This window comes from Falco naumanni, chromosome 6, assembly GCF_017639655.2.
Source record: "Falco naumanni isolate bFalNau1 chromosome 6, bFalNau1.pat, whole genome shotgun sequence".
In the NCBI taxonomy this organism is placed as follows: Eukaryota; Metazoa; Chordata; class Aves; order Falconiformes; family Falconidae; genus Falco; species Falco naumanni.
The window spans coordinates 65,044,815-65,072,574 of NC_054059.1; the positions used below are offsets into that span (position 1 = coordinate 65,044,815).

At 40.1% G+C, this 27,760-nt stretch overlaps 1 protein-coding gene across 3 annotated transcripts in view; it reads left to right on the forward strand.

Moving 5' to 3' along the window:
- The window catches only part of CDK19 (cyclin dependent kinase 19), a 133,241-nt gene extending 107,429 nt beyond the window's left edge, over nucleotides 1-25,812 (forward strand). For 2 of the 3 annotated variants that reach the window (XM_040597565.1, XM_040597563.1), the window contains 7 exons: nucleotides 6,048-6,191; nucleotides 6,417-6,486; nucleotides 7,695-7,767; nucleotides 12,008-12,105; nucleotides 13,633-13,711; nucleotides 17,598-17,864; nucleotides 21,524-25,812. In XM_040597565.1, the coding sequence (XP_040453499.1) occupies nucleotides 6,048-6,191; nucleotides 6,417-6,486; nucleotides 7,695-7,767; nucleotides 12,008-12,105; nucleotides 13,633-13,711; nucleotides 17,598-17,864; nucleotides 21,524-21,655 (863 nt within the window). In that variant the 3' untranslated portion in view covers nucleotides 21,656-25,812. The remainder of the gene's footprint in view (nucleotides 1-6,047; nucleotides 6,192-6,416; nucleotides 6,487-7,694; nucleotides 7,768-12,007; nucleotides 12,106-13,632; nucleotides 13,712-17,597; nucleotides 17,865-21,523) is intronic. The other variant, XM_040597564.1, reaches the window with a different exon arrangement.
- Nucleotides 25,813-27,760: the final 1,948 nt, after the last annotated feature.

The window sequence follows — 27,760 nt, forward strand, 5'->3', positions numbered from 1 at the left end:
TAAAAAGCTAGTATGGAGCCATACTGTTAAAAAAAGTGAGGATAATAGATTTCATGACTACTTTGAATTAATACAGTTTTGCCTTTAAAAGTTTTGAATTCTCTCGACTCTGTATCGAGATTACATACTCTTGAAATAAAGCATTGCTCTTAGATACACATTTGGCTGGCTGTGAGTGTATCCTGAGAGGTATTCTGTCTGTCTGCAGAGGAGTCATCTTTGGCTTTACAGCATACACTTCTGTTCTTCAGTCAAGTTCTGTTGAGATGCTGTTTGTTAAAGATCAGTAAACATCACCTAAGTTAGCAATGAGTGATAGCAAATTTCTGACCTTTAGCCTAATGACACCATTTTTTGCTTCCCCTTGAAAAGCCTGTCACATGTAAATGTTTGACCCCATTCTCAGTTCTCCCTAGAAGGTGTCAAATTTAAAAGGCTAGTAACCACTTCTTCCTCAACCTCCTGTTTTACTGATGTCGTGGTTTAACCCTGGCCAGCAGCTAAGCCCCACACAGCTGCTTGCTTGCTCACTCCCCCCTGCTGGGATGGGGGAGAAAATCAGAAGAGTAAAAGTGAGCCAACTTGTGGGTTGAGATAATGACAGTTTAATGCATAAGGCAAATGCTGTGCACGCAAGCAAAGCAAAACAAGGAATTCCTTCATCACTTCCCATGGGCAGGCAGGCGTGCAGCCATCCCCAGGACAGCAGGGCTCCATCATGCATAACGGTTACTTGGGAAGACAAACGCCATCGCTCTGAAAGTCTCCCCCTTCTTCCCCCAGCTTTGTGCTGACATGATGTCATACGGTCTGGAGTATCCCTTCGGTCAGCTGGATTCAGCTGTCCTGGCTGTGTCCCCTCCCAGCTTCTTGTGCCCCCCCAGCCCCCTCACTGGTGGGGTGGGGTGAGAGGCAGAAAAGGCCTTGGCTCTGTGTCATGCTCGGCAATAACTAAAATATCCCTGTAACAGCCAGCACTGTTTCCAGCACAAATCCAAAACACAGCCCCATACTAGCTACTGTGAAGAAAATTTATTCCAGCCAAAAGCAGCAAGGCTGACTAAAGTTTAAATGAAGCAGATAAAAATCGAGACCTTAGTGTATGAATGGGAGGATCTTTCCCTTGTGTCTGTGATAGCAACAAGTATGTAACGGGTATGTTCTGTACACCTCATCAGACCGAATAAATGAGAATTTTCCCTTTAGAGGTATATTTTTCTCTTAAACCTAATCTCTAGGTATTTAAAACAGTGTAAAAATTAATAAACTTTTTTTGACGTTATCTCTGTGCTCCTAGTTGGCTGTGTGTACAGATTCCAGGTAAGTTTAGAACCTGCTGCTGTGCTCAGCATAACAGATGCAAGATCTTTTTTTAATGTATCACACCTTTTCATTAGACCAGTTAATATTTATTTGAAATAATTAGAAACATTTGCCTGCACAGCCCCCTTTCAGGTTTTCAGTATGTTGATGTATTTGTTGTCCTTGCCTTGATTGGAAAGTTTTGGTGAATCTTAAATGTTTTAGCTCTTACAGGTGTCCTGGATTGCCTTGTTTGGACTAAGGCCTTGCTAACTAGCTTTTCGTCACCCTGGCTGTTGCTTTAGTCCTTGGTGGATGTAGAGAAACTGTATTCTGGTGTCTCCCTCCGCTCTTCACTTTTTACCAGCATTCAGATGTGTCCTAGAATCGACTTTGTGTTCAAAACAAACAAACAAACAAAAAAGGCAGGTTGGTTGAAGTACTGATACTACTAAACCAAACCTCACTAATGGTGAATTCCTCAGATTGATTGCAGCAAAATAGATATTTTCCAATTCTTGACTGAGTTACTTTAACAGAATCTTATTAAAGAATTACATGAGACTAAGTGTTTGTTGATGTATTTCTTTTCTTGGATATAGTTAAGAACCATTTAGTATTCAATCTTGGACTCTGTCCTGTGTTCATGAAACATTTTAGTTAATATGCATAGGAAAAGATGTTTCATTTTGAGAATCGAGTATTGCTCAATACATTGTCTTACTGTCTTAAATGGTGATAATATCCTTAAAGAATGTTTTCAAAATATTGAAAGAAATGCAGAAATTAGTTTATTGTGCTAGAGACAGGAAAGAAGGCATGAGCATTTCTCTGCTTAATCAGCCCTGTCATTAAAACAGCTATGTCAGCATCCTTTTGTACTGGCTCCTTGAGTACAGTGCTGAAGTAGAGTGGGATATGCAGGATTTTCTCAGCTTTAGTAGCTGACCTATAAAGCTATTAGTCACAGGTTGTAAAACTGGGACATGGGCAGCCATTCAGATATTCAAATGATCTGTGCACTCAGGCATACGTGCAGAAAGTCTGTTTACCGGCCACAAGTGACGTACTTTGAAAGGCTGGCATTTTTTCCTTTTATAAAATCACGTGGAACTTGAGAATATCGTTACAGTGGAAGGATACTTAGTAGAGAATAGATTTGAACGGGACCTGAGCAAGCTGTTTGGTGAGGAGTCTGGGGAAAGGAGTATGCTATGGAGGCCTCACTCCCACCCCTCTTTCCAGAGCCAGAGAGAAAAATTAGCTTGCATTCAGGTTCAGTGTGAACTTGAGGAAAGTGGCAGTCTGGAAGTCTTGGAGGGCAAAGTGTAAAACCAAACAGAAATGTAAAAAAAAAAAAAAAAAAACCCAAACAACCCAACAATAACAACAACAAAAAACCCCAAACAAACAGTAAAAACCTTTTACCAGAGATAATTCCTGAAACCTAATGATAGTAGAAGAGACTGCAGGAAACAGAGCCATCCTTACAGGAACGGTTGTGTTACCCTGGTAAATTTATTGGGATTTTTCCAGGACATCAGATGGGAAAACGGTATCTGGTGCAACTTTGTAGGACCTATGTGTCCCAGTTTTCAGTGGGTCTGGGACATAACAGGTTAAAGTGGATACTCTCTGTAGTTTAGCTTTGATTTGGGAGCAATGAGACAACTTGCCCTCTTCGATCACTAGTAGAGGGGGGAGCAGAGAACCAACTGTTGGATAATTTTTGCCACTAATTTTTGGTGGTTGCCTTTAAAAAGGAAATTTATTTATAATGAAATTGTTATAGAGCATTATAAGAAGATTCTCTTGTGCTAGAGGTAAATGATGTGCACTCGACTAATAATGCACTGTACTTGAAAAATACTGCTTATTTGTTTTAAGCTTTGCACCTGTAAATGCCCACTTCTGAGGGGTAGCACATCTTATTTGGAATAGATTTGGAGTACGTAACCATTAATTTTTTTTTAATGACCACATACTGGAGACATATGAAATGGCACTGGATAGGGAAATTGCCAATTATTGATAAATCTTTTCCATAGTTAGAGCTGAAGTTTGTATTTTCTTGACTAATATGGACAATGTAGGAGATAAATACCTTTTCAGACTGCTTGTATTGATGAAGTTTTTAAACTTGCCAGAATTTAATGAGGCGTCCCTGCTAGAAAAAATGCCACATGTGGTAAATACTTGCTGTAAATTATGAATGTTATTTTAAAGAAAAGGGCCCAGCCAAACCTGGCCAAAAATTATGAACTGAGAATGGTTTCAGTATGTGCCAAGGATGCATTCGAGATCAGGTTCCATACAAGTTTCACAAAGGGAAGACCCTGACTTGCTTGAGCTGTGTGGTTGTGAGGCCTTTTCCAGCTGTTTAATCTTCACTTACAGAAAATAAAGCTTCAATTTTTCTGTACTACGTATTTTGGGTTACTCTGTATTAGTTCTTTGAAGCTGATGAGTATCTGGCAAGAAACCTAAAGGGCTGAACCCCAGCACTGTGAACTATTAGAGAATATAATGACTAATAAGAGTTAAAGTATTTTCTTACTTGGCTTGTCCAGTAATGCCACTCCATAGAAAATCAACACCAGCTTGGGAGTTTATTCAGATGTAATATCCAGTTGGTACAATGTCTGTCTTTCTGAATCCTCAAGGGGTTTAAAATGCGCTCTTGGTGTCAGTCACAGAGCCAGGAAGGGGGAGTGTGTTGCCACAGCGGCTCTGCTCTCTCACGCTTCAGCTGATGGAGGAACAGAGTTCTGAAGTTTGCTGTGTTACACCAGGGAGATTTCCCAGTTCAGCTTTGTTGTCCACAAGAATACTAGATTTTTTTCTTTAAAAGGAAAAGGTCAGTCTGGATAGAGCAGTGATGAATAGAATAATGAGCAGCAGCCCAGCCTCTCCCTCACTGTGTGATGGGCAGTGAGCACTGCAGAAAGCCATGAAATCCAAGAGGGCTGCAACTCCTTTGGCCTCTAGGTAAAGAGTCTCCAAAAAATTTTCTATCTAGTGAAAACGAGTGAACAGATACTGTTAAATGAAGATCCTCTTCTTCAAATAATCAGTAATTTCCATTCTGGAGTAGATAATTTATGCCTACTACTCAGGCAGGGATTGTGATTAATATGCTGCATTAGCTGCTTGAGCAGATAAAATCTCAAGAGCTAAAGATCTTGTTTTCATGCAGGTAGGCTAATAAGAAAATCAAAGGAAGACAGAATCCTGAGAAAGTGATGTAATGCACAGAGAGCAAGTTATACCCTGTCAAAACAATGAATGAAATGTTATCAGACTTCCCTGTAAGTAGGGAGAAAGGCTTATGAATTGGGACACCCCAAACTCCGCACCTGCAGCATGATGGAAATGAAACTGACCTGTTTTGGCAAAGAGAGTATGGTCATTTTTTTTCATTCCCTACAGAGAGAGCAGTGTGTTTTTCTTTTCAGGATACCATGTGTCTCACAGGCAGCATGGGCCAAACACCACCGTTGACAGCAGGTGGGGTTTTGAGTCTTAGGTTAGTTGCAACAAACAAGAGACTTCGCTTGGTGTTCTCTTTAGTCTGAATCTAATAAACCGAGCTCTAGTTAGGTTTGTTGTTTGGGTGTTTTTATCTAGTAGCCCTATAAATTCAGGCTAAATTGTTTTCTGTATTTATGCTATTAAATATGATAAAATCTAAAAGGTTTCCCAGGGTCATCTAGTTTAACCTCAACTACTAAGCAAGTCTCTACGCTCTTGTATTTAGCAATCTATGCTCAGTATTCATATGATCTCAACATCTTTTTGCAGATTTAGATCCCAGATGCGTATGTGTCAATGTAGCAATCCATTTCTTTTCTGCTAGTAACCTTCTTCTCACTGACAATTTCATACTTTCATTTTAAGATGCATAATAAAGCGTTGGATCATACAGAACACTTAAGATGGGTGGTGATAGTAGTAACTGGAACAAATACATGTAATCTAGACATTTCTTCTCCTGCAAATGACACTAATGTTCTTGTCCACAATAGATTTAATTTTGAAAAGCATATTAATAAGGAATTTATAAAACAGAGGTTGTTTTCTTTCATTAAAACGTTAGTATATCATGCTGCTGTTTTCTGTATGTACATGAGATGTAGATGAGACAGTTCCAGTATTCTAGTGGGCGTTAGTTGTCAAGTAGGGGGTTTGTTAGTTTTTTTTAAGTTTGGTAATCACTTTCCTACTCTTCATTGAAATTAGGATCTTGTTTCTCTATTTTAACTAGCTTGCACTATTTGGCTAAACATATGAGTCATTAGTCATTTCCTTCTTAGTATTTATTAGGTTATCAGTTATTTGTTTGGAATTGTTCTGAAACGTGTGATAGAACCTTTGTTTCAATGTATCTTTATGGGGGGGCGGGGTTTATGGTTTGGTTTGAATGGTCAGTTGAATGCCCTTTAAGCTATGTCATCAGCAAATACTGTGTAGGTTTCTACCATAACTGTGAATATGTTAAGTGCTGGACTGCCAGTGTACAACTTGAAACAGAATGTGGAGATTCTCATTTTGATCAAAAAATCCCTGTATCTCCAGATTTGACCCTTTTTCTGTATTATATGAATGCTTTATTTTTAAAGTACTGTATGTAATTATACTGTGAGATATTTTATCTTACCGTGGTTATACAGGTTGTTGAGAAATTGTACAGAAACAAAAAACAGAGTGATGAAGTACAATTTGCATGCATTATTCTCCTTTTTTAGATATTTGGGCAATTGGCTGCATATTTGCTGAACTATTGACTTCGGAACCTATATTTCACTGTCGTCAGGAGGACATCAAAACAAGTAATCCTTTTCATCATGATCAGCTAGATCGCATTTTCAGCGTAATGGGATTCCCTGCAGGTAATTTATTTGCATTAAAGCATCGGGCATAATGCTACTGAGTTGTTGTTGGTTTTTTTTTATATATAAAGGAAATGACGTCGTTTGTATAGGTACAAGCTGTCAATCTGATGGATTTGGAAATGGTGTATATAATAATAACTACTGTAGTTATTTCTTCATGTGTATTACTTTAACCTACGCTTTCAGAATTGTAAATGCTTCTCCTTTTCCCTCCTACCAAAGATAAAGATTGGGAAGACATAAGGAAGATGCCAGAATATCCAACTCTTCAGAAAGATTTTAGGAGAACAACGTAAGTGATGATAACGCAACAATAATTCAGTGAATGTGGCAGATAGGCAGTAACTGGCTCCTATCCTCTGACTTCTTGGGGAGAGGATTTTGGAGTGTTTGGGTTCCAACAGTGCGGCAGCTGTCCTGTTTGACGTAGCTGTTTTGCTTGAATGATGTTCTCTCCCTCAGCTGCTTGTTAAAAGCATCAGCTGAGTAGCCTCCTCATTGCTCTAGAAGGGGTCATCGTAAGTGCCATTTAATCTGTGGGAGGCACAGACAAATGAGCTTGCTTAAACCACTTGTATAAGCTGTTCCAGATAACTTAATTCATTTTGTGTGAGAAAGAATAGGGAAGCACTTCCCTGGTCTTTTTGACCAGCAGATATATAGAGACAGTAAAGTTGTGGGAAGTTTATATATGAGAGGTAACATGTTTGAGGGTCGTGATACAAAGCCTATCTGGGATCTGAGGATTTTCCACTTTTAGTGTTTCCTGGTGCTTTGGCTAAATTAGTCTAGTGGTGGTGGTAGATCAGAGGGTCTAAGTAGCAACACAGACTCAGTTGTAAGGCAGAGGACATGGATTCAGGAGTTTTGGATTCTGTTACAGCTCTGCTGTGGATTCTTTACGCTGGCTTTAGACAGGATAGGAAGCTTATCTGTGTACAAAGCTTCTTAATTTTGAAAATAGCTATAGATAACCTCTGGATTTGTAGATTAAAGGCAAGGCACAGGTCATATTTATCTGGGACATTTTTGAGCTTGGGAACTGTAAGGGCTATATGGTTTGCTGCAGGTTGGGGTTGGTAAGACAGAACGCTAAATGAACTGCTCTACTAAATTGCAGCTGGAAACAACTTGATAGCTATTGTGCTATTACAATCTGCTGTATGCTTTCTGTGGCAGAGTTGCTTCAGAAAGGTAGCCTATAAACCTCAGGTTGAGTTTCTTTCTGTCATATGCCCATGTCAACAGCTTATCTATACACTGCAAAAGTTGCATGTTCCATGGAAATAATCTGTACACAGTTGATACTACTCCTGTTAGTGAAAAACACACTGTATATGTGCAACTGCTAGAGAGATATCTGACATGTTTTCTGATAGCAGGGTTTTTTAGAGTTTGCCTATTAAGGGCTGGTAAATGTTCTTGTGATCACTTGGTATGGTTGCATAGTCTTAATGCTTTATTATTTCAGAAATGTCTTTGTTTAACTGTATTTTTCAGATATGCCAATAGTAGCCTCATAAAATACATGGAGAAACACAAAGTCAAGCCTGACAGCAAAGTTTTTCTTTTGGTAGGTACAACTTGAAAAATCACTGATGATAGGAATGAAATGCATTTATTATGGTAATATATATGTCTGTTCTTCTATCTCATTCTAATGAATGCTGATGTTAAAAGAAAGCTATTTATCACTAACTGGACATTTTTGAGATGTGTTTTCTTCATATACCTTCATGCTGAGAGTGTGCTTAAACTGCTTGTATTGAAGATCTGAAGGTCTTACCTAATTAAGATCAGGAAGGTACTTGGTATACCCAGCCTTACCCTTAGTTCTGGGGTACAAATAGGATAGTGGGTATTGTATATCCCTTGATTCTGTGTTGTTTCAGAGAGCTAAAGGGCTCCCAAGAGCTAAAGAGTTTTGTGAAGAAAGGGTAGAGGAAAGGCAAAATTTAATTACTTCCTTTAGTAATTTTTCCCCCCCTCTTTTTCTTCCCTCTGATAACAGTCACCTCTGTTCTGTGGGTGATGCCAAACAGTATCCCTAAACACGTATTTGCTGGTTACCTAGTTGAGTCGTTCATTGTAGGTGAATAAAGGATTGCTCTGTCTAGTATGGCATCGTTTCTGGATGCCTCTGCGATGACACGGTGCTGTCTGAATTTAGGAATGAAGTTCAGAGTCATTTTGCTACTCCTGTGAACAAGGGGTCTCTGTAATGAGGCTCTTAGTGCAGCTTGAGTTCTAGTGGTCTGTGTTCAGTTATGGATTCAGCATAGCAGGTCCTCTCTTTAGGTCCTGGCAAACGCTTGCTCTTTGACTTGTTAGTAGCTGCTGGCTGATGACACAAATAGAGGTGGAAACAGAACAGGCTGGTCCCAAGTGGGTGGAAGGGAAGCATTCACATAGGAAGTGTGAGACCTCAAGAAAAAGTAATTAAAATTTCTTAAACTCAGCTTACTGGGCAGATCGGAGTCATCTGGAGGAAGAATCTAACTGAAAAGATGACAGTTGTAGTAGAGACATTGTTAGTTAGCACCTGAATTTCCCTGTTTTTCTACTAAAGGTGGGGGCCACCAGAAAGCGTGGTGGAATGGCAAAGCAGCACATGGGTTGCTGTCAGTTATGTGGCTAATTCATCAAGGCTATGAACACTTAGGTTGAGAGTCATCTTAGGAGGGTAGGCTACTTTTCAGGGGGGAAATATTAACCAGATCTCTAAAGAACATAAAACTAACCATATTTTGCCACTCCTATGGCATATTATATATGGGGGTTTATATATATAAACAAAGAAGCTTGTCATGATAGAGTGAGACAAGGTTATTAAAAGGTAACCATACAAATAGATTGGTGTCTGCCTACGTATTCCCCTATGATTTCCAGAAGTCAAAGGGCTCTTTCTGAACATCATGAAGACTTAGCAAGTTGAGTTCTCTTAGTCAAATCTTTCTCACTGTTCATAATCAGGGATGAATAAGGACAGCTTAGTCATCAGCCACAGAGATGGAGGCTGGTCTCAAACAGATCAGTCTCCCAGAACTCTGGATAACAATGCCCAGGAACATGGACAACCTTCTTGATACCTCATTGCTGCACTGAGGAGGTCCATGTACCTAAATTGCCACAGCCATGCTACAGCAAAGAGGTTCGAAACCTGCCTGCCTTGTCTTATGAAAGATCCTGAAAAACAGCAGATCTCGAAGGAATGGTGTGCATTGCTCTCCCAAATCAAGAGATTAGAGATGTGTTTGCTAATGAGCTTGGAGATACATGTATTCTGAAGGAGACTCCCTAAAACTCCTTGTTCATATCCAAAGTAGTTATGTTTTATTTTTTGAGGTATCCTCTGTCTTGCAAGGTGACCTCTGAAGACATCTACTTTGTAACCTTCATTGGTCAAGACTTTGTGCTGAGTACAGAAAGTGTGGCGGATAGGGAAAATATGGCACCAAGTAGACCGGTGCAAGATAGCAAGTGACTCGTGACAGAGGATAATATTGTGCCACTCTGCTGATTGACATTGCATGATAATGTCTACATGAAGGGCAGAATGGTTTTCATCCAGGAAGAGGCTTCTGTTCTTGCTGTCCTGGAAAGGTTACAAGAATAGTATTTATAGCTGTTGTGTCAGGCCCGTAGAGCCTGAGAGCAAGCAATCTCGAGAGCTGCTGAGAAGTATGAGACTGGTGATGAAGTCCAGTCTCACAGGCTTTCTAGTTTCTGTTAGCAGCTGCTGCCCTGAAGGCAAATTGTGCCCAGGCATTTTTTATTCACTTTCCTAGAAGCATCAGAAGCTACAGAAAACTAGACTTTGTCAACAAAAGTTGTTTTAGAGTAGTATCAGTGATAGGCAGGATATCTCGTTTGGAGTCATGTCTGTGGTATCACCTGGAATGGGCAAACTGATGATGTCCTCAGCAGTGGAGCGGGATTACTGAGGGAATGAGCAGATCATTAAAAAGTCCAAGGTATCTTTAGATTCGCTGCAGTTCATTAGCTCTATCTTTGAATGACAAAGAATACAGGTCATGTTTGGAGGCAGTTTGTGATGACAGTGCTGTATGGCAGGAAGCTGGAGGAGCTTTCTTTTGAGCAGTACTGCAGCAACCAGTTCAGAGGAAGGGGGCCAGGGGGCAGAGCCTGATGTCCTGTACTCTTCTGTCAATGACGTCATCTGGTGCTGAAGACCAGGAGTGGCTTTATACAGAACATTAGTGTTTGTCCCTGTCCACTGTAGAGGAACTGGGGGGAAGAAATTTGCATCACCTGAAATGGTGTCACAAGCCACTAAAACTGACAAAAATTTTGCATGTAGGAGAAATGGTGACATGAAATAAAGATACTGAATACCAAAACCGTTGTCTATATTTATTGTAGCGTGTGAGGCCACTGTGTAGAGAGCCAACAGCACGTTAGAAGTTGAATTTCTTAAGGTATGCAGGAAACGTAGGGTTAAGGGTTATCTGATAACACAAAACATGGTTAAATAAGTGTGCCATGCAAACTTTCCAGGTGTGTGCAATGCAGGACCATCTTGAGGTGTATTTCTGGACAAGCGGCAGGAATCTGTTCAGGAGCTGGTTACAAATGAACTGATAGATAGAGAGACAGCCCAAATGGCCCTTTGTTGTGTTGTCAGTCTGTTGAGGTCCACAGCCCATGAAGTATTGGAGTAAGGAGAGATGGGAAGGAAGTAGCAGAAGTACAGACAATTTTATGAGACCTCATCTACAAGGTAGGGTTAACTACAACTATTGAGAAAGGAAATACAAGGAATCATCTTTCTTGATGAGGATGAGTGCTTTTCCTGAGGCTTTTTACAGTACCCCATATATATAGAATATAGAGTTGTATATCAGATTTTTTATTTATTGGAAAAAAAAGCCCCAAACACCCACGCCAAAATCATACTCTTTTGTTGAATATCCAGGGAATATTTGTTGGAGGCCTGGAAGCTAGTGTTTGAACTAAGATGCCCTTTGTAGAAGAAATTTTATTTTCACTGTTGAATTAAGAGAGGATTTTGTGAGAGCAGGATACTGTATGATGTAATTTGAGCACCCAAATTTCTTACTGTGAGTTTATCAGAATGTGATAAATAACTATTTAAAATGTATGTTATGCCTATAATTCCTGTTTTATACTACTAATGTATTGTAATCCTCTTTTATAGCCTGCTGCAGTCAACAGCATTTTAGCTAATAAATTTATTATTGCTTTCCTCCTGGCAAGGAAGAAAGGTTACTAGGAAGGGTCTTCTCCTCCTCTTTCTCATTTCAATACCAATTAGAGTGGGATTGGGAGTTGCATGAGCGGCTGAGTGCTCTGGCTCTGGAATGCCGCCAGTGTGAGAAATGAAGATTTATTGTTTCCCTCCCTAAAGCGATATGGAGAGTCCTGGTCGTGTTCAGTCTCTTCTGACACCTTTTTCCTGTTGTGTCAGCAGTACAGAACAGTATAAAAGCTATACATGTGCCACAACAAAACACCATTATTTAGAAATGATGCTTTATGAACCTTAATAGCTGGATTTAGTGTTGCTTTAGCACAGTGGTCCAGCCTTAGCAATTAATATTGCCTGATACACTTTAATGTATTTCTTACATGAGAAGTGCTTCACAGCCATAGTGCTTTGATGGATGTGCATTCTAGTTCTTGGGAACTTCACTGAACAAGCAATGCTAACTTAGGCTTGTCTGGGCAAGGCACAAATAATTTAACAGTCCACAATCCAAGACATTTAACTCATAGTTGGAAAAATGATAGTTTGATAAGCTTTTTGTTATTCTTAATGTTATGCTTTGCAGCTTCAGAAGCTTCTTACTATGGACCCTACAAAGCGAATTACCTCAGAGCAGGCTTTGCAGGACCCCTACTTTCAAGAGGATCCTCTGCCTACATCAGAGTATGTATTCCCTCTTCCGCACTCTTCAAGGGTATCTTCTTTCTGCTAAGTGCTAATCCCTGAAATGAGAGGACAGCTGAAAAATTCACAGCTTTCTGCCTGTATCCATAAGAAGTAGTAGCTCAGGCACGCTCAGCAGAAATTACTAACGTAGTACTGAAATGTCTGTATCTACTGGTGCCAGAACTGAGTGGTCGTGGACAATAACCCAGCACCACACTAGTGCTGTAATTCTGAACGTACTACCAAAGCTAGTGTGATAATATTATTGCAGTATGTGGATAATTAATCTGCGCCCTGTTCTGTTCTGCCTTACACAACCTCACAGAGCCCTGTTCTCCATTGCCTGGCTTCATTGTGCCTCTTCCTAGGACTAGGACACTTCTCTGGCCTACAGCCCCTTCCTGTGCCTTCTTGCACAGAGCAACAGTATGAGGAGAGATCCATGACTGCCTAAAATCCCACAGGTCCCTTGTTCAGAAGGCTTGAGAGTACAGATTTTATATATATAAAAATTATTGTAATGAAAAAAATCAAATACTCAGTTCCTAATGGCAGACTTTCCTCTTCCAGTTTCTGATCCCAGTTTCCAGAAGCATGGTCGTTCGTAGCACTATGATTTGTGGGAGCTGGATGCAGAGACGCTTCCACCTTTGCTTTCACTGCTTCCTCAGCTAGCAGGCAACACTAAAAGGAGGGAACAGCCACTGGAGTGCGAAGGAGTCTAGTTGAGACTAGTTGGGGTTTTTTTGTTTCTTTTTCTGTTTGGATAGGCCAAACATTACATAGTAGCTAGGTTAGGAACTGTTTACACACTTTAAAAAAAATCACATCACGTTGATTGTATTCTGAATGCTGACACAGAAATCTGAAGAAATGGATACTGGTCAAGATCTACCAGTAATCTTCTATTTAGTGTTTATCTGATACTATCCTGTGTATACCTGTAGCTCCCCACGGATTACAGGATAACATTATGGTAAAGTCTCTGCCATAAACGTTAAGGAATGTTCCAGGTCCCATTAACCAGCTGAATTTGAAAGCTATCTTTTTTTCTCTAAACAAGACCTGAGAAGCTAATTGAAAGTAACTGCAGTTGTGATTGGCAAATACGTTGAAGGCTGCTGTAAGCCAACATGGGCTCATAAGACTTTAATACTCTTCGGATCAGGCCCTTTATTCAGTGAGCCATGCATGTTCCAACTAGGCGTTGTGGAACCTCTGACACTGTATTTGTTCATTTTGCCATCTGGATCAACAAGTGGTCGTTCTGGCATTTGGGCATGTTCAACCACGCCATGATTTCTAAATGATGACCTCGTGCCAACAGCAAAGAGGTCTGACGTGATCAGCACCTAGCTGCTGGTATCTGCTGCTGTCTTGGGTGCTCACACTGACACTCACTTATGGAAACGGGGGTCATGAAATACAAGAAATTAAATTGTGTTATATTCCCTTGTTTTTAATATAGCATTAAGTAACTGTATGCCATATGTACATATCTGTGGACTGTTTACTGTGTTTCAGTGTATTTGCTGGCTGTCAGATTCCATATCCTAAAAGAGAATTCCTCAATGAAGATGAACCTGAAGAGAAAGGGGATAAGGTATAACAAATACGTTTTTCTTTCTTTCTTTTAAGTATGCAGTAAGATAGAGTCATGGTGCTACCAAATGAAAACTAATGAAAGGTGAAGAGTTAACTGAAAACATGTTTTCCGGCAACGCTCTCTTAAAACTGCTTCCCAGACAGGTTAGAAGTATCCGATGACTTTGGGATCTCTCAGGTGGTATCGCCAGCACAGTTTGCCCTAACCTGTGGGCAATGAGCTGGATGGATTGTTTAGCTTGCTTTCAGCTGCCATCATTCCAAGGGGACCTTGCTACCTCCTCCTGCACCGCATGATGAAAACACATTATGACCACGTGAAAGGAGTGGCATTTCTATTGTGTGGCTGGCATACACCCAGCCATTTGAAAGCAGACGGCTGTCAGGGTCTCAAATAAATAGTGGCAGCTTACTTCTGGCACTACATCAGAACATTTCATCCATCTGCACACAATTTCCTGATCATGTTTTAAGGGCACTCAGACAAAGGAGTAATAAGGAGCATGAACTTTTCTGGTAGTGACAATCTGCTCTGAGTACGCTCTTTCCCATAGCCCCATACACATGGGCAAGAACTTGTTTGTGTGCACAGTAAGTTTTGGTGTGTTTGTAACATAATCTGACCTGCTTTGTGTGTGTAGCTTAGCTTTGCTGTGTGACCACAGTGATTGTCCCATCACGGTGTGAAGTCTGGACAATGGCGCTATAGTGTATGAAACAGCTTGTTATTTTTGCTTGGAAGTGTACAGTGAGACACCAACAGTAATGTATAGCTAGCAAAATGTGAAGAAAACAGATTTTCTGTATAACACAAGAAGCTAGCTGAGTTTAAAAGTATGCCTATCATGATACATTTCAGACCACAAATTTTGGTTTCAGAACAGATACTGTTGATTATTCTGTGCTGAGAACAAGTGGAAACATCCTGGACTTTTGTGTCCAGATATTTTTATCAAAAAGAGGAAACAGACACCTAAGCAAAAATACAATTGAAGTCCTGGTACTGATTTGGTTGTAATTTAGTTACTAGCATTGCTTCAGCTCTCACAGCTTCAAAAATAAGAACAACCCTTATGAATTAAAATGACTTTGGCTTTTGTTAAGTCAGTGCATTTAAAAGTAAATATCTGTCTTTTTCCTGGGAGTGTTGGGGGGGAAACACTGGCATGTTTATATTCAAAACAGCCATTATTTAAATAGTCTTTGAGGTTGTTGGGGACAGTCACGTATTTATGCACGCTCCAAATTATTCTTTTTTTTTTTTTTTAGCCCATTTAGGTAACGTAAGTCACACATTACTCATTGAATGTGTTCCCACAGTGTAGGAAATGTGAAGGTAAAGCACGTCTCTGAAATTTGGATCTGTGCCATGTTTTGTTTCTTTATGATGTTGTTGCAAGTGAAAGGATTTTTTTTTTTAAGAAGTGTTAGTTTCTGGTTTGTTTATAAAACCGTATATATCTGTATAGTCCTTTGGAAACCCAGAGGAGTTCTCAGTGTTTGTTTATTTGGAACTTGCATCTGAGTTGAATAACCTCTAACATAAGCATCCGTTCTTTGAAATTGTTAGTTGTTAGTCAGCAAAGCTAAAATGAGCATTTGTAAAACAAAATAAGAAGATTCTTTTCTCCTTCAGATTTTGTTAGGCAAGTTTCTGCTGGGGATTCATTTCTAGGTAGTACTGGAATTTAATTTTGGTAATTTGTGCCTGAGAGATGACACATGATAATATGTTCCTAACTGTAGACCTTCAACAAGTTTATTCATTTAGGAACCACCATGAACTAGACCTGAGGACAATTTTTTGCTGATGTAAGCTGGTTTTGTGCACTAAGGTGGTACAGCTAGACCCCAGCCACAGTCTGACAGGGGGGATCTCAGTCTCTGCCCAGGCAGTAGCAGTAGTAGCTGCACAGAAGAGCAAGTTCAGAGTAATCAGGTACATTTTGTGCTAATATCCAAAGTGTGAAACACGGGACCTAGGATAAACTGTTGTCTTTATTTGTGAGACTTCCTGCAAGATTTGTTTACACATAACAAAATTTCAGGTTTTCAGCTCTCACAGTAGCAACCACTTCATTGCATCCAAACACCTCTGTAAAAACACAAATTTCAGAATTCTAGCACAAATACCGCCTTAGTTATTGGTGTTTGTTTTCATAAGTGAAGCTCAAACCATTACGAAAAGATAATTTGCTTCTTAACAATTCGTTTTACAAGCTAGTAACTTCTAAAATTTTTGAAGTTTAAATCTCCTGGGAAAAAGAATCTGACTGAGATGGGATTTGAGGACTACAAGCAGGAGGACACATCGTTGGTTTTGCTAAATGTGAAATGGAAATGCAAGCCACTTCTAAGTCCTTGAAGATGCAACACTTCTTTGTAATCTTAAATGAAGACATCATTGCAGATTTCCTCTGACTTTATCTTAGGAGGCCATTGTGATGAATAGCATAGATACAGATCTTTCATGTAATTTATCTGAGGTAACTAAATGCCTTTTAGTGATTGGGGGCATCAAGAATTTTCTGCTAGCGGCAACTGGTTGTCATGATTTCTGAGAAACTATTAAAATGTTTTTTATAAAGGCTACCATACTAAAGCTTTGATAATTATATAAGCAGATATTCTAGAAAAAAAAGACTATCCTGAAATGTTCCCTACAGTATACTGGGGGAGAGGGTAGTAAGGTTTTTTAATTCAAGCCATGACAATTGTGGTTTGGTTTTTTTCATGATGAACAAGGGACATACCTCAGATTTAGAGTGAAATCACTTTTCTTTGCAATTCTTTTATGTGCTTTAGTGCTCTGATGGAGGAGCCATCCCTGGTACTCAAAAGCAGACAAATGAGTGGGCTTTCCATGTAGTTCTCTTAACTAGAGAGGGCAGAGCTGCACTCTGCTGTTTTCTAACGTTCCTTCCTGTTCCCTCATACTCTCTTTAGTCTGTAGCCCGCTGAAGCCATAAGAGTACAATGTCTTTTGCTCTCGCGTTCTCCTTAATTTTTTTCTTCCTTTTGTGGCACTTCTCTTTGTCTCTCTTCCTGCTGCGTCCCAGTGTCATCTTAATTGTTTGGCTTCTCTTCCTGTGCTGGTTTTCTCCTTCCCTTGCCAGATTCTTCCTTCAGCTGTTCCCTCCTCTTTTGCCTTCAACTGTTTGTCTCTGGTCAATTTCCACTTTTCTGCTATTTCAATAAGATTTTCTGACCCTATACATAGCACACCGTGCTGGCCCATATTCCCAGTATACTGGTCTTTACAAGGTACTTAAAAGCACAGGAGAGCAAAACAGTAATGAAACCTGTTCCTGGTTCTGCCACAGAATTTCCTCACAACCTGGAAGAAATTACATCATTTCTCTGGTCTTAATTTGCTTACTTTTCTGGTAGTAATGCTGCCAGCCTCCTTCAGGTTACTGTAATGTCATTTGTGAAAGTTTGAAAAGTGGTTTTGATTCTGAGTGAACAAGGTTGTTGAAGCACTTAAAATAATTTACTGAGGTTAACGTCTGCTGCTGAGCACTAGTGAAATTCTGGGGGGTTTGATTCAGTTCATTTGGTGATTACTGTTTTATAAACGGTTCCTTCCATAGCCCTCTTGGAGCGCTTGGCTAGCTGTAGGAGGCACTAGACTGCCCTTCCAGCTTTAGTCTAGCTTGCTTTGTTAAAAAAGCAAAACGACCACAAATGAGATACCCCCACAAAGCATGCAAGCGTGTACTGAGGACACATTTCTCCTGACAGACAGCTTTGCTGTGTTTTCCCATCAAGCTGGTGGGCCTGCCCCCTTCTCCACAGGCACCACGGTGCCGGGGCTGACAACTCCACAAAGCTCACAAACTAGTTCAGAGCAAGTGACCATGTTGTGTTGCTTCTTCCCCTAGAATCAACAGCAGCAGAACCAACATCAGCAGCAAACAGCACCTCAGCAGCAGCCGCAGGCAGCGCCGCCGCAGCCACAGCCGCAGCAGCAGAACAGCGCCCAGACCAACGGGACAGCCGGGGGTGCTGGCGCGGGAGGAGGGGGCGCGGGCGCAGGGCTCCAGCACAGCCAGGACTCCAGCCTCAACCAGGTGCCTCCGAACAAGAAACCACGCATAGGGCCTTCAGGCGCTAACTCAGGCGGGCCTGTCATGCCTTCAGATTATCAGGTATCTCTTGAGCTTTTGCTGCTTCTGATATGCTAGGGCCAAAATATCATTTCCCCCCTTCCCCGCTGCAAGAGCAGATCATGTTTTAATGAATTTCTCATGTAACCTGAGCAGGCATGCTATGATATATTAGATAAAAATGTGGGGTTAAAGGTTTAAACTAAAAAAGTTTTATTCTGTGGTTAGTAGTTTTCAGTAGAGTACCGGTACCTGTTGTATCTGCTGCACCCTGTGAAGTGTTGAGGACTAGTACACTCCAGGAAAGCACATAAATATATGCTTAACTGTGTGTTTGAGAGTAATCTTACTGAAGCCAGTGGAACTATTTCATGCATGTAAATGCTCCATTAGATCAGTTTCAGGATACTTGGCTCTTGGCAGTATTAAATCCCATGTGAGAAGCAGAAGTTAGAACAGGCACTCTCATTTGGTTCCTGCTTCATTTTACCCCATGTCATCACATGCACGGAGTGATTCTGTAGTTTATTCTAGTATCTTGCTAGGTTTACTTCTAATGTTAAAGAACAAATGCACGTTAGCACAGGAATGATACTTCAGTTCCATCGGTATGATTCATGCTGAAGTAGGGCACAGAGAGACGCATTGTGTTGTGACCGGAGTTGAATAGATTTCATGTTTTCCAGTACAGTAGCATTCATAAGTAAAAACAGTATCACTGAATTATTTTTGGATTTGCATACTTGTTTTGCTTACTAGAATTACATTTTCCACTGAAAAATGTGGCTTACACTAAATATAGAAAGCATTGAATTTACCAGGATCTTCAGTACTTGTGAGCTTATACTTGCTGGGACAGTAATAAGTTGAAAGCAGAATAAAAAAAAGGTATCTATTAAAGGTAGATTTTAAAAGATGTTAGAGATTCTGTGTGCTGCTAGCATTTGAGAGGCTCTCACCTTAGCAAATGGTCATTTCAGGCTGCTCTAAACTTAAATTAACTAACTTTTTAAAAACCCAGCTCTGGAGTTGCCTTGACTTATCCCTCCAGACCTTCTCCATAGACAATTGATTTCTCAGTGCCAGACATTTTTCTCCCGTTTCTGTTTTACTCTTAATTACAAATGATCATGAAGGCATTGAGGGCAATTTAAGGGTAAAGACAACTAGGTTTATTTTTTGAAAAGTTCCAGACAGGCTTGAGGCCTGGACAGATCACTGTAGCTGTCTTGACTACACAGTATTTATGGCTGCCCTGTTTTGGTCTGTATTTTGAGGACTGGTGTGCTGCATTTGATGATATCCACTATAGAATCCATATACAGCTCTCCAAATTGTTGGCAAAATTCCTCCTTACAAGTCGCTAGCAGTTTAAGTATAAGTTTTTTTCACATTGTTAGATTATTATTTTTTTTTCCGCCCCCTATGGCTCTTTCCTTCTAAATTTTAACAGCACAGGCATCAAAGCAATGATCTGTTTCCCTTATGTCACTCACTAAGTTGTATGGTCTGATTATCCGTTTTTACACTTGCCTTTGGCTATCTGCCCTTAAATTCTAGCTGACTGTCTTCTGTTCCAGAAAGGAATGTCTGCAATTTGTCCAAGTCTGACTTCATTAAAAACAAATTCTCTTCTGTGGAACAAAAATAAGCATGGGCAAGTTAATGCATTCTTGTAGTCTTATGGCATTAATTTTAATCCATTATATCTTATTCAGAAGTAGAAGGAAGATTCCCTTTGCTTTGAGTTTCATTTAGCTTGTGATCTAAAGTCTCAGTTGAAATTTTTTTACAGTTCACCAACCTCAACATACATTGCTTCCACAAATGTCAGCCTGAATTCCTTGTTGAATTTTACTGAGCATTCCTTAAGTGACCTTGGGTGTTTGGCTTAGCATGGTGAGCTGATGGTTTTCATCCAGAACAAGTTCCTGTAAAGTCATGGTATTTATCACAATTCTTGTTCTTTTCTGTTAGAAGTTGCAAAAACTTGCAGAATTTTGAGACAAATTCCAGGTTTCAGATGCTCTGTTAACAATCTAACCATGCAGGCCAAGCATAATCTGGTTACATACCGTAACAGCATACATACCGCTGGGAGACATCTCTTCCAAAGCCAGCGTGCTGAGCTGTTATCTTCCAAACTGACCCTCACAAACAGGTGAAGTTACTACGTGCAACTATTAGTTATATTGTTATTATACTGATACACAGAGGTCTGCAAGACTGGATCGTTATCTCTCTCTCTCTCTCTTCAGCCTCACTGTGCTTCACCTTGAAAGCAACTTCCATATTCCTACTTTAGAAAGAACACAGAAAAAGTAATGGGATAGTTTTAGGGTTTAGTGTTACACAATTTATTTAAAATTGTAAAGCTATGTACAGAAACAAAGGGCAGAAGTGTTTTATGCTGCCTGAACTTTAGGTTCCCGCTCTTCACCATCCCAGTGAAAAGCTGTCAGGAGGTTTTCATAGCTCTCCTGGTTGGGATCCAGTGGCTAGATGAGACCCCTGACTGGGGTATTGCCTCCGCTGAGCAGATTCTTCATCTGCGGAGGATGTGGTATTCTTACAGACCCACTGTCTCCACGTGATTTCCATTCAGAACTCAAACTTCTTCAGAGTCTTTCTGTACTCATAATCCTGATATTTAATCAGGATGTAGGTTCTTAACACTTTTCCTAGATGATTGCTGTTGGCCACAGTCTTGCTGATGACCCTTCGACGCAGCCAAGTAGAACCATCAACTAGACAGTGAACAGAACTCTATTGAATGGCTGCCTGACCCTGCATTTAACTTGACTGGAAACAAACTGTTTGCTGACTGCAAATAGTTTTGGGGTGGTTTTTTTGTAGACTTTCCTTTCTTGTGGGCTGGGGTGGGGTTTACCTTGCTAGAGAGTCTCCTGTCTGTTGAGCAGTACTTTTCATGCAAAATGATTTTGCAGCTTGCATTATTATGCAGCTTTACATTATTGCAGCTCATTGTTAATTCTGGACAGGGAATGGATATGGTAATAAAAGGGCAAATTCAGCCGGATGGAGGTCACAAGTGATCTGTGAATTTGGCTTGCTGAGCTAACATCCCAGACACTGGAGGGGGAAAGAAAACATTCGGGAAAAGGTGTTAGGTTATTGCGCGCACACACATGCCCATCTTTAAGCAATTGTCCAGTAGTAAGGCAGCAGGTTGAAAGGCTTACCTGAAATTAAATTATTTTATCCTACTGGACATTTTTTCGTTTAGATAAATAGAGTAACTCTTAGGTTTTGGTTGGTTTTTTTCTCAGGAACAGAATAATTTGTTTCTCTGTAACGTAGTATTATCTATCTCAAAAAGGGTTTGTGGCCTCAGCCGTTTGGTTTTGCATTAATAGCACCTAGAATAATGATAGCCATAAGTTTAAAGAAACAGTTGAATTTGAAATGGAATTGCTCTTTCTTGTTATTTTCCTTCAAAAAGTGGGTGTGTAAATGCTGTATTTCTAGGTGTCTGCCAGTGACCTTGTGTATTTTGTGTGCTGTGGTAAGTGATTGCATATCAGGTTGATTACTTGGTTTATGGGAGATTAAACAGTAACACTGTCAGCTTCTCCAGCAGTCAGATTTTAATGAGCTTCAGAGAGGTTCGAAGTTTCCTGAGCTGCATAGTACTGACAGGCTGGTTTTCATTCCTCTGATCCCGCTCTCTTTTCCTGCAGCACTCCAGCTCACGCCTGAGTTACCAAAGCAACATTCAGGGATCTTCTCAGTCCCAGAGTACAATGGGCTATTCCACGTCATCTCAGCAGAGCTCCCAGTATCACCAATCTCATCAGTCTCACAGGTACTGAGAGGGCTAACAGGCTGCACTCGGAAAGGAACAGACTAAAAGCCAGAAGACTCCAGCAATATGAAGTTCATAATGATGAGAACCAAAAATACAAACTGTGATGCAGAATCAAAGTTCATGATGACAAAAGGAAAACTTCACTCACTGAAGACTTTCCCCTCCTCCCCCGCCCCCCATCCCTTTATCGCCATAAAGGAGATTCTCGTGAAGTTTTCCTTCCTCCCTGCCCTTGCATGTGCTCCATTGTGGTTACTCTAATGACCCTTCTGATCTGAACCCAGCACTTAACTTCTTTAACCTTTGGAATTTTGAAGGATTCCTGGTGCACCTTCCTTATGCTGTAGTGATTGCCATAAATCTGTCTTTTCAATCTCTTTGATGGGATTTTAAAGTTTTAAAATCTTGAACTCCCAGGCTTTCAAGCTTGTATATAGTTAGTTTTATACTAGGCAAACCAGTTTAGCTATACAGGTATATTGCACCTTTTTAAAGCACTATGTTATTTTCACAGGATATTACTGTTTTGCTCATGGATGTCAAGAACAGCAAAATTTTACTGTTCCAGAGTATTTTACTATTCTGTTTTTATTAGTCTAGTTTTCAGGCGAGCTCTTAAAAATAAAAAATTTAAAAAAGAAAGAAGATTTAAAAAAGAAAAAGGAAAAAAAGAAAAAAACCCACCCAAGTCTCTGCAGCAGCAAATATGCTTCATGCTACTGGACTGAATGCCAAACAGAAGATTGCTGATATTTCTTAACTCATTCACATTGAATTCTTGAAATCACAGTGATCATGCTCTGACTAGTTTTAAATTAAGCATTATTTTAAATGAAACCAGGACAGTCACATAAAAAAAGAGATGGTTTCAGGATCTGCTGGAACAGAAGAATGGAATGTCTTCCCAGGCTGGACACCAAAATAGTCAGGAAAATGTATTTACTGCCCTCGAGTCTCAGTAGGATTGTGGATGATGGGCTTGTTTTTCTGTTAAGCAGCTGATTAATGTATGTGAGAGTTCTATAAATTTAGCTTTCTTTCACATTCCTGAGTCAGTTTTCTAAATATAAAGGTGACAGAAGTACTACGACTTGCGAAAACAAATGCATTTAATCATTTTTTTATGTTAGAATTAATAATTAAGAGAAATTATTGTGCAGTTTGAAAAGCATGTTGAAGACTTTTCCTTTTTCATGTTTATAATACATATTCTGTGTCCCTCACATTGCTGTGATTAACCCAGATTAGTTACACCAGATGGGCTTGATTGCACTGAAATGTTTCTTTTTCCCTAGAGCAAACATGTTTTGATTGTGCCTAAGGACTGTAAGTGGATGGGTAGCTGGCAGAAAATCCCCAGTAATTAAGCAAGAGTTCAGAAGCATAATCAGAGGATTATTGTCCAACTTCTGCAACCACAGTTATTCGGAGAGACACAACATGTAATTTGGGACAGCTTCGTTTTTCCTTCAGCCTTCAGAAATAAGGCTGGCTCTTGTTGCAGAAAACCTGGAAAAATGCATTTAGAAAACTATTAGCAATGTAACATCAGTGAGCTTCTACAACTGGTGTCCAGAGAAGAGGTGAAGTGAGAAGAGTTTATATGTAAGTGGCTAATGTTACAGGCTTTTAAACTGCAGCGTGTTCTCTTTCGTCCTGTGTCCGTACAGAAAGATTGTATATACCTGTACACATTCATCCTGAAGTTGTGATCAGACCTAGCAAGGCGAGTAAATCTGTTTGCTCTGAGGAGAATGCTTTTCATCACAGCTAGACGCATAGGTCTTTCTACTGGATTTGATCTCCCAATCACCTTTAGTGTCCCCTTAGTCCTCAAACATAAGTTGTTTTCATACCTTTTGGGAGCAGTTGGCTTGCTTTGGCCATATCTACCATCATGTGGGTTTGACAACACCCATCTTCTCTGGAAAGGCAACTACAACCTGCTTTTGGCATCAAATGGGTGAGAAGGTGGTGAAAATGAAATGAAGCAATCTGAAGGAGAAAATTATTCCTGGGGAAAAATAATCTCCCAAAGGATGCTTTCAACGTGTAACCCTTGAAATGCTAAATATTATGCATACCCTGGTAGCCTCTTTGGAAGAACAGATTTTAATTGTTCCTTTATGTTATTTCATTGAGTCTGGGGTTACTTCTTTCCATAATGTCTCACCTCTTACTGGTTAGGATGAGGTACCTTTGAGCTAATGGATATTTGGCCAATGCCGTAAAGTAACATATTCTGTATTTTGGTGACTTGAATGTCACATTTCTGGAAATTAACCTTTGGTAGAGTAATTTTTGTCCCCTCCTGTTCTTGTCACCCTTCTGTTCACTCAAAATCTTTTTCTCTTTTCCATTATAGTTACCTAACGTTTCTTCTCCCTGCTGTGACCTGCAGCTGATCATCAAAATTCATGTAATGTCGGGAGGTGGCAGAAAGACCTATTACCGTATGGTTAATTAAGGTGGACTCTTGTGCCAATAAGGCAAAAGCGTGGTGTAGGTTAATCTGTATTTTGAGTATGAAACTTCACAGCAATGTAGGGTGCTTTAATTGAGTGAGCTTCCAGCTTCTAGCGCAACTGCCATGACCTCTCTCTAAGCTGAACTGGTGTTTCTGCCTTGGTTGGGTCTGCTGGATGACCACGCACTGCTCCTCTCTAGCTTTTGTGTGCACACGAAGCCAAGCTGACTTACTTGGCTGCCTTCAAACTCACAACTGGGAGGAGAGCAAATGAAAGCAAAAGTGTTTGCTGCAAAATGTAGGCTGTGCACACTCTTCTAGTTCCTTCCTGATGGTGAAATAGTTCACCTTTTCTTGGGAGCGTGACGCACGTTGCTGGGGTGGGTGGCAGTCGTAGTGGAAGAAGCCTTGCTTTCCAGGGCTCATCGCGGGAGGTACAAACGCTCTGCTTTCGGAATTGGATCGTGCAGTGTGTCGTGGGAAGCCAGGACCATGTCATTTTTATGTTCTTTTTTGCCTGTACAGTTTCATTCGTACTCATAGCTCTGTCTCTGCCCATAACCTTTACACCCTCACCAAAGTGTTTCACACCCCCACCAAGAGAGGCAGGTGACACCGGCAGAGTTCTCCATCCCACCCGCCTGGTGGGAGAGCGGGCCACCAAGTACAGCTTTTGCTATCGTGGCTCAGAGGAAACAAAACACGTGGGGAGTGAATGGGATGAGCAGCCTGGCCCGCATCGGTGAAGTTTATGTAGCACAAACTGCACAATGAAGGAAAAATATAGGGGAAGCTGCGAGTCCTGCACTGTATCTGTGACACTGTATCTGGGGAGGGGGAGGGAAGAGCATTCATAGCGGGGGGGTGGTGGGAAGCTAGAAGTGTTGTTCAAATATGTATAATATTTTATATAAACATAATAAGCTTAGTTCCCCTTCATAATCTTCAGGAATGGTACTTTAACATCATTAAGCAAAGAATTGTTTTAGGATTAAATAAATGTATTGTACATAAGGCCATACGTAATCTTCTAAAAATGTCGCCAGACAGGAGCGATGTGTATTACTATATGAAAAAAAAAGTCCTTAATGCACTGTTATCTCCTAAATATTTAGTAGTAAATTAATACTATTTAATTTTTTTAAAAATTTGTCTTGTGTAGACACTAAAAAGTATTACACAAAATCTGGACAGAACATGTCCTTTTTAACAGCAATTTAAAGAACTTTTTATATATGTAAGGTAGTAACTTTTCAAATTGTTCTAGTTGTATTTTCCCATGTTTACTATTTGTGGAAGTGTGCCTGTCTCTATTCAGTTATTTTTTTTCTAATAATTTCATGCACGCATCTTTCATTTTTGTAGTTTTCATTAGAAGTTACTGTGTATGCGCCTCATGCTGCCACAAAACTTTGCCGCTCTAGATCAGTGGTGGCCACATTTGGCAGTGCCTCTGCCAATGGGCTAGCAAAACCACAAAGCAAAATACTTGTTTTTCATTCTAGAGTTGAGAGTTTACTGCTTTTAAGTTGTCCTGATGTCACCCTTGAAATGACTGTTAAAACTAAACTATGAGTTCATTGCATTTATTTTATATTCTTGGTTGTAATGAAATGGAATTGACTTTGCTTCAGTGTGAATTTTTTTAATAAAATAATATACATTTGTAATAATAATAAAAAGTTCAAATCAAATAAGCGTGCTGAAAAGTTTTTGTAAACATTGGCTTTGGGCTACCAAGAGGGAAAATATAGCCCACAAAATTGCAGTTGTAATTATATTCAGGATGTTTATGATATACACCACACAAAACAAAGCTTGCAAAACCTCAGAGTTGAAATTACAGCTTTTAAAATGCCCACGAGGATATTCATGGGTATGTGTCTATCAAAATAGAATGGAGCCTTATGGAAAACAGAATCAGTGGAGTGGTTCTCTTAGGTTTTGCCCTCTGCTTAAAAGTACTCTGGCATGCCACACTGATGCCCTTCTTGAGGTTCATTATTACTTGTGTGGCAATCCTATAGATGTGTCTGCTGGGGGAGAAAAAAAAAAAGCAAGCTGGTTTACTGCATTTTAAAACTAAACATCCTCTTTTTCCTCCTGCTGGACCTTAGCGGATTTCAAGTGTTTTGGGTGGCAACATGGAAAACATGAGCTAGAGCATATCGGTGAGTTTTCAAAGTGGGGTTTTGTGTGCCTTGCTAGTTTGTGTGTTTCTGTTCCATCTAACCGTTGTTTCACAGATGGACGGTTAACTTCTTCCAAAAATGTCACTTGTCTTCTCCGTAACAGTTGCATGGGTAAGAATGGTTGGGATTTACACTACCAATCACATTAAGAAAGAGGTTTCCATTTCTGATGTGCCTTTTGCACAAGGGGGAGAACAGAGTAGCCTTTTGCCAAAAAACTTAGTCTGCATCTCGATACCTCATGGATAGAGAGCTGTTGCTTCAGTCTCAGCACAAACAGCATCCCCAGTTCTATAACCCTCATAGTTTCCTTTTTGCTTCTGCTGTCCTGTTTATTGGTGGGATTCGGCTTAGTCAGCAGCCTTGACTCGGATGTCCTTCTGAAAACGTCCTATGTTGGCTCTGTCCCAGTCTTCATTCTTCTGCAGCATCTCTCACTGTTCTTCTTACCTGGTCCTAAAATTTACAGTCCAATCCATACAGCCTCATCATACTGACCTGAATTATGGTGTCATCTCTCTTTCTGTCCTTGACAGCCAGACAGCTTGCATTTCACAGCCATTCAGAAAGTTGCAGAGTAGGTTGTTTATTAGTCTCTTGCTTTGACTTGTAAAGCTGCTCTCCTCACTCTCACATCACGAGCCTGCTGTTACCCCATCTCTCTTATTCAGGTTATCTAAGTTAACTCCGTCTGATCATCCCACCAGGTCAACCTCTAAACCGCCCATTTTTAGATTTCAAAAAAACCTTTTTTATGCTCTCTTTCCAATTGTTTCAAATTCCTGAAGACCTGTTGCATAAATCTCTGAAAAATTCCCTCTTAGGTGCCTTCTGCATCCTTCATTAAAACCCTTTGGCTTTGATGTCTGCAGAAGTTTAATGTTTTAAGCTACTGGTGTGCTCTAAGTCATACCTACTGCGAAAACTCCCAGTGTTTCATTACGCCCTGCAGTCTATCTGCATCCATCACCTTCTTGTACGCCCGTTGTAAGCTGCCTGAGACGGGAACAGTCATTTTGTCCTGATACAGTAGCTTTGTGACTGGCACTTGCAGGCACTCTGTGATGCAGGTAATAATCACTGTAATATCATCGTTTCTTACTCCTGGATGATACGCAGTGGAGGTGTGAGGAGAAATTGCGATTTTCTGTTTGAACACAAAAAGCATCGTATCGGTGCCAAGTACTGATTTAATCTAGCTAAAGATGGAACTTGAGCAAGCATTATTCCAATAGCCAGCAAAGGTTGATGATGGTTTACCTGTAATATTTTTTTAAGAAGTAGGTACTGCTTTTTTACATTCCAGACAACTTCATGCCCTTGTTTAAGATTGCAGAAAACCCAGAAACTTTGGTTTATTTTGGTATTTTTATAGTAATACAGAAAATATTATTGCGTGATAACTACAATGATTTTTTCATTTGCAAGCAACGTTTATTAGAACAGTAGT